The sequence below is a fragment of the Apium graveolens genome, chromosome 5 (assembly GCF_009905375.1).
Source record: "Apium graveolens cultivar Ventura chromosome 5, ASM990537v1, whole genome shotgun sequence".
Taxonomy (NCBI): Eukaryota; Viridiplantae; Streptophyta; class Magnoliopsida; order Apiales; family Apiaceae; genus Apium; species Apium graveolens.
In genome coordinates this window covers 246,032,922-246,044,230 of record NC_133651.1, presented here as the reverse complement: position 1 = coordinate 246,044,230, position 11,309 = coordinate 246,032,922, and the positions used below count along the sequence as shown (strand labels likewise).

General features: G+C 38.7%; 1 protein-coding gene across 2 annotated transcripts; it reads right to left on the bottom strand.

Moving 5' to 3' along the window:
- Positions 1 to 3,696: 3,696 nt before the first annotated feature.
- LOC141725027 (protein CHUP1, chloroplastic) lies at positions 3,697 to 9,211 on the bottom strand. 2 transcript variants are annotated; one of them, XM_074527390.1, is made up of 10 exons: positions 9,024 to 9,211; positions 8,745 to 8,897; positions 8,420 to 8,514; positions 7,550 to 8,314; positions 5,755 to 7,110; positions 5,526 to 5,657; positions 5,046 to 5,227; positions 4,842 to 4,953; positions 4,288 to 4,431; positions 3,697 to 4,102 (listed from the first exon to the last, which is right to left on the bottom strand). In XM_074527390.1, exons 2-10 carry the CDS (start codon positions 8,851 to 8,853, stop codon positions 4,004 to 4,006), a joined length of 2,994 nt encoding a protein of 997 aa, XP_074383491.1. In that variant the 5' UTR covers positions 8,854 to 8,897; positions 9,024 to 9,211; the 3' UTR covers positions 3,697 to 4,003. The 2 variants fall into 2 exon arrangements, with proteins under 2 accessions (XP_074383491.1, XP_074383490.1); XM_074527389.1 differs by having other exon boundaries at positions 8,745 to 9,210.
- Between the last annotated feature and the right edge of the window lie 2,098 nt (positions 9,212 to 11,309).

Below are 11,309 nucleotides of genomic sequence, written 5' to 3'. Positions count from 1 at the left end.
GCTCAGGCCTTAGGAGACTTCATGGTCGAATGCACCATTAACGACCAAGAAGTCTGGGGGCAAGAGATAGTAACCCCAGAAGGAGGAGAGAAGGAGAAGGATAAAGAAATAACCTTGAAAGAGTATTGGGTTCTCCATTTTGATGGAGCATCCAAAACAAAATCTAGTGGTGCAGGCCTAGTCTTGCAAAGCCCTGATGAGTTTATGATTGAATATGCTTTGAAGTTGGACTTCCCGACTACGAAAAACGAAGCAGAATATGATAGTTGGACTTTCATGCGAGGAAGCTCCGGCCGACCAGGCAACAAATGGAGGCCTTTTGGCCTACCAGGAGCCTCTGTATCAGAGCCATGACGGCCACAACTTTCATGCGGGGAAGATCTGGCCGACCAGGCAACAAATGGAGGCCTTTTGACCTACCAGGAGCCTCCGTATCAGAGCTATGACGACCACAACTTCCATGCGGGGAAGCTCCGGCCGACCAGGAAACAAATGGAGGCCTTTTGGCCTACCAGGAGCCTCTGTATCAGAGCCATGATGGCCACAACTTCCATGTGGGGAAGCTCCGGCCGACCAGGTAACAAATGGAGGCATTTTGGCCTACCAGGAGCCTCCGTATCAGAGCCATGACGGCCACAACTTCCATACGGGGAAGCTCCGGCCGACCAGGCAACAAATGGAGACCTTTTGGCCTACCAAGAGCCTCTGTATCAGAGCCATGATGGCCACAGCTTACGTGCAGGGAAGCTTCGGCCGACCAGCCAACAAATGAAGGCCTTTTGGCCTATCAGGAGCCTCCGTATCATAGCCATGACGACCACAACTTACGTGCGGGGAAGCTCCGGCCGACCAGCCAACATGTTGAGGCCTTTTGGCCTACCTGGAGCCTCCGTAGCAGAGCCATGACGGTCACAACTTACCTCCGTAGTGGCTTTGGCCTACCAGCCAACAAATTAAGGTCTTTTTACTCACTAAAAGCTCTTGTAGGAGAGCCTTAATGCCTTCAAAGGTTGCTCCGGAGGCCTCCTTGAGAGGTCCTTTAGAGATTTCTTGAAAAGGATAACTCCCAGCAGAACCAAGTTTCATGAAGACTAGAACGTCTACGAGAACGAGTTGGTTGAAGTGCATAACATCCTACAAGAGAAGTTTAGACAAATTCAACAGAGTACAAGACTTCCTATAAGGGAAAGTTCAGTAGAACATGGAGCGTTCAGCAAGAACGAGTACAGAACGCCCACCAGGATGAGTATAGAACGTTCGCTGAAACAGCTATAGCAGAGCCCTGAGGAACTCAAAGGCAACCATGAAATTAATTCCATGGACAACCAAGAGCAACAAGGACATAAAAAGGTATGTAGAAACCTTGAACTCTTAGTGAGAAGCTCAAAAAAAATTAGGGGCAGGGACCCCTGGCCAACCACCTCTAGGCCGACTAGGAGGTGGCCGACCAGGAGGTCCTCCTCCAAGTGGCTGAGCAGGCTGCATTTTGAAGCAAGGGGCCGAGTAGAGCCTCCTACTGCAGGAGGTTCTTCTCGACCCCGATGACCCCCCTTCGAAAATTTTGAAAGCCCGTAAGGGTTGGCTCAGCTGGTTAAAAAGAGGAAAACTATCTTCTTGGTCACAGGTTCGAATCTCACAGGAGGAGAATTTATGATTATGCCTCCTGAGTCAGAGCCTGTCGCTTAAATGCGGTTTACCTTGGTTCACGTGGTTTGCAGGCTATTGCGTGAGCCCGTAGGGTTTACCCAGTGCGCACCCGAAGGTAGCGGCTGTGGGTTACCTACGATAAAAAAAAATTGAAAAAATTCGAAAAAAAATTGGAAAAAATCAGAAAAAATTTTAAATTTTTTTAAATTTTCAGGATTTTAAGATTAAGCCCAGATTAGGGCCGATTAGTGAAATTAAGTATGGATTAGGGTTAATTAGTGTATGTTAAGCGTAATTAACCCGAATTAGGGGAATTAGTGATTTGTGCATGGAAATTAGCCCCGATTAGGGCCATTTAACCCATTCACTCTTATAATTAATGTGAATTAGGGATAATTAGTGTCTTATGCATACTGATTAGTCTTCATTAGCCCCGATTAGGGCAAATTAGCCTCAATTAAGGCCAATTAGTGCATTATATTTAAAATTAGGCTCTTGTAAGCCTAATTAGCAACTTGTACATGGAGATTAGCCCCGATTAGGGCTATTTAACAGCTTTCACCCTATAATTAACCTTGACGAAGGTTAAGGGGTGAGAAACGCTCGTTTTATAGTCCCGATTAAGACCGTTTAGTGTTAAACACCATCCAAATAGCATATATGGTTGCCTTAAGTGTGTATACTCATACTAATAAGTCGTTGTAAACGTGTAGGTCGCTCCACACTTTATGATAACGCGGCGATACCCATTAAGGGCCGATACCCATGAAGGGTCGGTACCCATGAAGGGCCGATACCCATGAAGGGGCGGTACCCATGAAGGGTCGATACCCGAGAAGGGCCAAAAGTACCCCGAGTCGCGAATAGACCATTATAACTTCCACGAAAACTCGAACAGTATTCACGGAAGTTGGGGGCAAATGATATGGATAGAAAATACATCATAAAGACACATTAAATATCGCATTAATTACACTTGGGTTTCTTGTCTAAAAGTCCAGTACGTGCATGTCTGGTCCGGACTCATAGTAGACTCAAGACGGCCCATGCAGACAAGGCCCACTAGCTGAGGTCGTCAAGGTCCACGAACACAAGCTGTTCACGGACTAGGCCCAATACGGCTGGAAGAGCAGAGACGTGTGTTCTAAACAGACTCAAAGTGCTACGCAGAAGGTTCTGGAACTCCTTCCTCAATAGAACTCCTAATCACCATCTAAGTTGGAGACTTGTCCATCAAGTCTCCCAACAGAAGTCTAACCCTAGACTCACCTTTATATAAAGGGCTCTACCCCTCAACCTAGAACTACGTTTTTGGCTTGATTCTCTACAACACAGAGATACGTAGGCATCTTCCAAGGATCGATAGTCCCGAACGCAAGAGCAACCATTAAAGCTCGAAGCTCACCGATCCTAATATTAAATACTAAAGTATTCAGGTTTTTTATTCCACAACAATTATTTTTCAGTTAAGTGTCCTGTTTCAGGCATCAGATGAAAGCTGTTCAATCTACTCAGACAAACAAGTGATTCCTTAGTATAATGAGGTTTAACTTGTCCCTCTCTCGGTTGGTGTTGGAGTTTAACTTGATAATATGCTAGGTCTTAATTAGTGGAGCCCCTTTGGATTTCATTTGCCTTTCATATCTAACCATTTTCCTAATCCCAAATTCCCTGCACACGTCTCAATCTTTCCTCATCTGGTATAGATCACCACACTGTCTGACAAGTACTGACAAAGTATGGTACCACCAAGAAGTCGATTTGATTTCTGTGTTACTGACTCAGTTCTTAGACAAATTCCAAAATATAATGATAACTCAAATAACTGATGGCCTGAATGACTTATCCGGGTTCATTACTATTGGAAAATGGAACGATATGACATTTACAAACACGATATTCAAACCCCTAGTAAAAGCTGAATACCATCGTTACTACGATCCACTGATCTTTCTGTGGCAATTTGAGTTGGAATAGGGACTACAGCTTCAAACCAGAATGTCCTGATGGAAATGGAAGGATTTGCCAACAAATATTTCATGTTATATATAGTACAATAAGCAATGATGTATACATAAACTAAGTTATAACTAAGCAAGGTCTTTACATAAAACCAAATATACTTGCTCATTGGCTGGAGATATACAAAAGAATATAGGCTTTCCATAAGTACATTACTCTTAAATTCTGCACTAGAAAAAGTAACTCGTCTAATTAATTGATGTATATGATTTCCTTATTATTCTTAGATTTCGTATTCTCTCTTTTGACCATCTCATACGGTCATCCCACATACTGCTAAAATATTTGAAGGTAATGACATGTACAAGTAAAAAGTATGGCGAAAATACACTATCTACGCTTCTTGATCCTTAGATTCACTTGCTTGTGTTTGCATTCGGTTTCTCAGTTCTTCAAATGCCTTCATGCTCTCTGCATCAAAGCCTCCTGCGAACTGGAAGTTCCAATAAAATTTTAGATCACTGACTGAATAAGAACTAATGATAAAGTTCACATATATGGCTCTATGGACATGTATGCATGTGATATGCAAATCTCTTTTTGTGCAATTATTGCAAAAATTGCTGAAACAGTGATTTCAAATTGTAGATACAAGTGGACTAGTTGAATATAGATTACCTGATGCACACGGAAAGCAAATCGGACCCCTTGCAGAACCAAAAATTCTCTGTTTGGTTCCTTATCAGGCCCATCTAATGCATCAAGTTCTAATGCAACACGCTTCATATATTTTCGTGCCAATTGGACAGAAGAGAGCTTGATCTGGAAGGAAAAAAGATTATGATCATGGTATACTCTTACATTAATTACAGTCTGCATAATATATATTATTGATTTCAAGTCAGGTTTTAACATTTTCTTTTTGATACTATTAACTACTTGTCCGCCTCTTAGAAGTGTCTTATTGGATGCATAAATTCATGCTGAATTTAACGTAGTCTTATAGAATGATATTGGGTTATAGCTCTTGATGCAAGTCATTACATAGCTGCCAGAAACTATTAGATTGGCAGATCTGCAACTAAGAAAGTAAAACATGCTGGTAGAGAGAGCCAATTGTTGCACATTAACCTTTTCAAAACTATATATCTAAAGAAGCAAGAGGCTAGAATTTGATGCAGTAACACAGTGGGAGTCAGTACAATGCAATTCATAGACTTTTAAAAGCATACCTTGCCAACAACTCCTGAATCTTGTAACCAGTTAACAGGAATTCCAAATTCTTTATAACGTGAAACAGCCATATCCCGTGTACGCAATAATGCATAAACACTCTGCTCTACTCTGAAAATTGTAAAAATACACATATTAGAGATCCAAATCGACTAATAATACCTTATGTACAGGCTGAATATGTATAGACAAGGATGACATACTTTTCAAGCAACTTGTACATTTTCTTCAAAGCAGCTTCACAAGGGACATTGGGATCATCAACAAAAGAAGTGACTTGCTTCTCTAATTTCATGAGGTCCTGATACTCAAAAGACGCCTCTCTAAATACATCTGCTTTTCCTTCCGGCCAATCAAAGTGCTTCAGAACTGCTCGCTCATCAACCTTGTCAAAAGAACAAGATTTTTTTTTTATATTAATACAACTATACAAGAATATTTAAAGCATGTGATAAAAGATAATTTAGGCAAGGCACAAGTATGTATCCATCAAATAGATTTTAGCTTAAACTTGACAGAACTGCCAGAAAGAGTCAAGTAAAAGATAGAATTCTCGTCAACAACAATTTCTTGACAACTCAATTATGCCCTAGTGCTTTGTAAAAATCTATATCTGATAGACTTGACCCAAACTTCTTTGACACGAAAATATTTAATAGATTAGGAGATGTTTAAGATCATACCAAAAAGGAGAGTTCTTCATCTAGCCAATTTACAAATACCAACAAGTCTTCTATGTTGGTAAAGGTTGCTGCGCGGACTTCGGCAGCCAATGATTGGACAAAATCACCTTGAGTTTCCACATCAGCTTTCACCTGAACCCAGATTATACCAATTGCAGAATTATGAGTAACAAACAAGATTCATTCTTTGTCAAAGATGACAGAGAAGGTGAATTAGGAGTTTTCTTACAGCTAAGAGGAAAGTTGATCTGTTTTCTATTTCCCCGATCATGTTACTCCTAGCACTTGCCGTGTTAGATGTAGAAGAAATTAAAGATGATGTATCTTTTTTCGCTTCCCGCTTCATCAAACTCTGGTAGAACTCTACCACTTCAGGAGCCCGGTGAACTTTTTCACCACTGCCAGTTGTTCTTGACCCTGGTGGAGGAGGTGGTCGAGGTGGCCCACCAGGTACTGGTGGCGGAGGCGGAGCACCTGGTGGAGGTGGGGGTGGGGGTGGACCGCCTGAAAGCCCAGTTGAAGGTACAGAATTTGAAACAGCAGCAGCCCCTCCAGTTGGCTTAGGAGGAGGTCGAAGGACCCTAGGTGGTCTCTTCTCAATCTCGGCAAATTTCATCCTGCTAACTGCTTGAGTATCAACCGTCTTGCTATCACCAGACAGGTCACTTGAGTCACCTGTAAAAACTACTTTCTCCTTCACTTGAGCAAGTTTTGGAGGCAAGGATGCGGATTTTTCTCTTTGAGTTTTGAAAGTAGAAGTATCTCCAAATTTCACTGCTCTTGCCTGGTCAGCTTTTTCCTTAATGTTTTTCTCCCTCTCCAAGGCAAGCTTATGTCTATCCTTGTATACTGGATACTTCCCATCTATGGCTCCATCAACCGATTTAGACATTAAACTAAATGACGAGGCAACATTATTTAGTGAATCAGCAGAAGCCTGCGTTCTAATAGGGGGGAGCCTTGGAGTTTGAGGGGCGCTGCTATCATCCTGCTCTTGCATCCCAAATGTAGTGATGGCAACACTATCACTAGCATTCCTTAGCATTAAGGATTCCAGTGGCCCCCTTGGTCTACTGCTCGTGATACTCCTGCTTGGCGATCCACCTGCAAAAGATCTTGCTGGTGATGAAAGAGCACTAGAATCATCTTTTACCTTTCCCCATTTCTTCAGTTTCTGGATTATGCTTGGTTTTTTACTGATAGAACTGAATCTACTTGTAGAACTATCAATAGAAGTATTATCAAAATCATCACTTCCAGGAGACGAAGGGTGAGAATAGTTGCTCTCAAGATCTGTATCCCCTTGGCCACGTTCTGATCCTGCATATTCTAACATCAAATGCTTAGCTCTTTCCTGTGAACGTGGGCTTAAGTTTTTATTAAGATCACGAGCTGACATCTTCCCTGCAGGTGTTTGGTAGTTCTTGAGCTCAAATCTTAAGCATGCATTAACCCATCGTAGGTATACTAGCTCCTCAACTTCACTGAACCTGTTCATCTGAAGTCCCTCTACTTGTTTTGAAAGATCTTCATTAGTATGCCTCAAGTTATTGACCTCCTCTCTTACACTGGAAACCAAATCACTCTGCAATAAACACACAAGAATTAAATTTTTTACATGCATGGTCATAATTATTTGAAATGATCGATGGATACCAATGAATCCTTGGATACACATAAAAAAAGTGGCTTCTTAATTTTAGAAATTATTACCAAATATTATATTTAATTGAAACAAAGTCAAGTTACAGCATTGCACAATGATATCCTTTCCTTCCCCAGTCAGCATCACCTCAAATTGATTTGGGAATAGAGTAAACCAAAGTAAACAGAAAATATATGGGAAATGCTGGATAGTAGGGTAGAGAGGATGTTTCACGATCAATTAAAATATGAATTAGTGGAAGAAACACACTGAATTGGAGTGAGGAGTTATTAAAACAAGGAAAAGACAATGTGGTTTAACTCAAACTCAATGAGCACATGAGAAGACAAATTATGAACAGAAACAATTAAAGTTATACCTCTGTCATATTGGAGAGGGCTGTAATTTTAGCTTCAGCTGCATCTAGTTTAACAGCTAACTCCCTCTTCTCATGCTGAAGTTCTCTGTTCTTCCTTTTCAGCTCTGCAACCTCCATTTCTAGTGCCTTTAGAGACTTAAGCATCTTCTCAACCTCGGTATCTTTCTTAAAAGCTTCTTCTTCCTTTACCTGAAGACCAGTAACTTGCTGCTTGAGCAATAATAATTGACCCTTTGTCTGGGTAGCCTCCATCTGCATCTGCCTCTGAAGCTCTCTAATTTTATTCCTAGCAACCTCAAGATCTTTCTTGTAAGAAGCTCCCAAAGTGACTTCTTCTTGAAGCCTCTTTCTCTCAGCTTGAAGGGAATTAATAGTAATATTTAACATATCTATCTCCACGGTCTTGATTTTTAGCTGCCTTTGTAATTCAATAACATCTGATTCTTGTTCCTTCAAACCATAGTACTCAAGCAATTCACCTTCAAGCTTCACTTCCCTCTCCTCCAACTCTTTGACTAGGTTACGCATTCGTTCCAACTCACTCTCATTATTGGCCATTTCTGTCTCAAATAATTTCTCTTTCTCAGCCTGAAACTTGTTCAGCATGTCGTACTTCTCTGTTGGTAGTGGAAAATCTATCTCCCCTGATAAAAGACTTTCAAACTCCGGAAATAACTCATCTTCAAAATCAGATGGATTATTCAGAGCTGCATTAATTTCACCGCTAATCAATTTAACCTCTTCCTTTTCTTCTTCCTCCTCATCCTGTGACACACATGGCACTTCAAATTTCACTTGACATAAATATATTGCTTAAGAAAAACCTAATTAGAATTTAACAAAAACTGCGATCATTGAATCAGTACTTACCTCCAACTCTTGAAGGCTATCAATAAGATATGTAAATTGATCTGAATCTTTTGCTTCTCCCTGAGGTGGTTCAGATGATGATACTTCACCATTTTCTGAGTGTGAAAATTAAAATTAACTATATAAATGTTTAGATAAAAAAAAAAAAAAGCAAGGCAATGTTAGTATATCCAAGAAACGGATGCATTACACTTACATAAAAGCTCATATAAGTTCATTGGTTAGCATTCACAAATAAAAGCAATCTTTCTTTTAGCATGTTAAATTCGGACAAAACATGATTGCATCTAATATTACTATGCATTAAGCATAAAGAAAAAACTACCTGAAGGCTTGGTTACTGGTTTTGCTGAACTAGAGCGCTTAACATTAACCTGCTTAACTGCATAGGCTGCAATTGAGGCAGCAACCAGGAAGCCTAACCTCGGTATCATCTAGGTACCGTCAAAACGCAAGTTCCTAGCCCTCCACTCATCTACTAAAACAAACCAATTTTGAAACAGTGTCACGGACATTTCTACTGAATTCCATTATCCTCAAATCATCTGGCCCCTTCAAATATAACAGAAGTAAGAAACAATATGTTATGGCACAAAAAGTTTACCCGGGAATCTTGGTTAAGAAACTTTCAGGGAAGCAGATATTGTTGCATTATCATAAAAGTCTAGCTTAAGAATCTGGTTGTTAATAGTTATGCATATTGAATAACACTACAAGCATTTCCACGTTATCTACTTATCATGTATGTAGACCCTTCACAGGAAAAAATAAAACTTGATCACAACTGTCATGCTACATGATAAAAACTACAAGAGCCACCTAAATTTAGTGGACAGTGTGACACCATTTGGAATGAAAACTACAAAAGGTGGGTCTGACATGTAATTTCTTTCTTACGGATATAAGCAGTTACAACCCGAATATACAGAATGAAAACGACGACATAACAGTAAATTCAAAACCCAACTGCACAAAATCTGTCTGCCTTCTTCCTTTAAGTCCAGTTCAGGAAGTTAACAGAGAATAACAGTAAAGGAGAATACAAATTGTGTTGTACTTATATTGTCATATAGACAAATTTACTTTGCTGTCATGTTCATGGGAGCCAACTGGTAGGCCTTAGCTTTATATGCTAACCAATTTATGCAAATATTGATTAATACCGAGGAAAAAACTATGATAATCTTAACCTTTTGCACAGTCCTAAATTTCAAAGCTGTTTATGCTTATGCTAGACAAGTTACAAGTTACAACCTCATGAGCAAATCTTAGATAAACCTATCTTTTAGGTTAAATATCAAGACTAAGAGCACCACATGCAGCATGTGGGCCAGCAGTTTACTGAGAAGCAGCAATGTTTTTTTTCCAGTTTATGTTGGCCACAAAATACAAGAGGAAGTAGATAACAAGTTTGGCCAATAAAAATAAAGGGTGAGACTTTTCTATTTCACCTTTTGTTAATAGATTGAAGCATATGGAAGAAGTTAGACAAAAGCAAGCAAATTAAATCAAGCTTTTTAAGTTGGTACAAAAGGAAGTGACCTACTCCTGCAAGATAGCCTCTTTGGCTTTTCTATGGTCACTGTTTGTTCTCTTAAATTTTGGTTTACTAGACACAACAAGCAGATTATAAGTAAAGCCTAGTGAGCTGGCAAGAAGGCTCTGGATGTCTGAGTTAAAAGTTGGGTCCCTGAGTAGAGATTTTGTTTCTGTATATAACTTGTCAAATTGATGGATAGATACAAAATTTTGGAAAAATAATTAGACCAGAAAACATTATCTGGATTACAAGTATGTGGTTCTAATACATGCATAGCAGCCAAAAAATTATCCAAAATAACTTGTGGACTAGGGACCAAGAAATTAACATAATTATCTGTTCGGATTAAATATCAAAGTGATCACTTAACTGAACATCATATATCAGTTTAATCATCAAAGTTAACGGGGTATCATTTGAATCACTAAAGTCATAATAAATATCATACATATATCTCAAAATATGCGCTCGAGAATAAAAATTTATTTTATGGAATATATATTTTTCTTTAATCATATTACAACCAAATGAAAATGTATGAATTCTAGTATTTTCTATAATATAATAAGATTTTTTAAAATTTATCTACTATTTATTTTTACTTTTGTAGTCATTTGCTTTATTTAAATAAAAATAATTAGTAGATAAATTTTTAAAAATCTCAAAAAATCATCTATAATATTATGAATTCATAACTTTTCATTTGGTTGTAATAAGATTTAAAAAAAATGTTTAGAACTTCATAAAATAAATTTTAATTCTCGAGCACATATTTTGAGGTATCTGTTTGATATTTATTATTATTTTAGTGATCTAAATGGTACCCCGTTAAGTTTGATAATTAAACTGATATATGACATTAAGTTGAGTGAACACTTTGATATTTAACCTTTATCTGTTCAAACTGAGGTCATCACCCCATAATAGACATGGAGAAAGTCTTTAATGTGTGATAGTAAAAAAAGATTCCAACAGTAAATTCTAATTTTCTGCCAATGTTAGGAAAAATTGCTTAAAACATTGAAATTTTGAGCAGAGTTTAATCAAAGTTCCACAACATGGAAGGACCCAAAGTATGCAGCACATGCTTATTGTGTAAACTTGAGAAGTATGTATCTTCTCCTAAAACGAATTTTCCAGATGTGAACTTGCATTTTAGCTACTTCACATGAAAATGCTAAATTTCGAAACAAATTTTCTCAAACTATTTATAAATAGACATATATAGGTCCAGGTCCAGGTCCAGGTCCATGGCTAATGTTAATTGTGGTCTATTATCTGCAGTTATTATGTAGTAAAACACACACCTAAAATCTAAATGCTTCGGGGCATAATCAGTGCGGAATATAT

Bases quoted from the DNA above. Each gene is read 5' to 3' on its own strand.
- LOC141725027 (XM_074527390.1), bottom strand. From the start codon at position 8,853: ATGATACCGAGGTTAGGCTTCCTGGTTGCTGCCTCAATTGCAGCCTAT. The intron at 5,658-5,754 runs GTAAGAAAACTC...ATCTGGGTTCAG, and splicing joins GATCAACTTTCCTCTTAGCT to GTGAAAGCTGATGTGGAAAC. The intron at 4,103-4,287 runs GTAATCTATATT...TGGAACTTCCAG, and splicing joins TTGCTTTCCGTGTGCATCAG to TTCGCAGGAGGCTTTGATGC.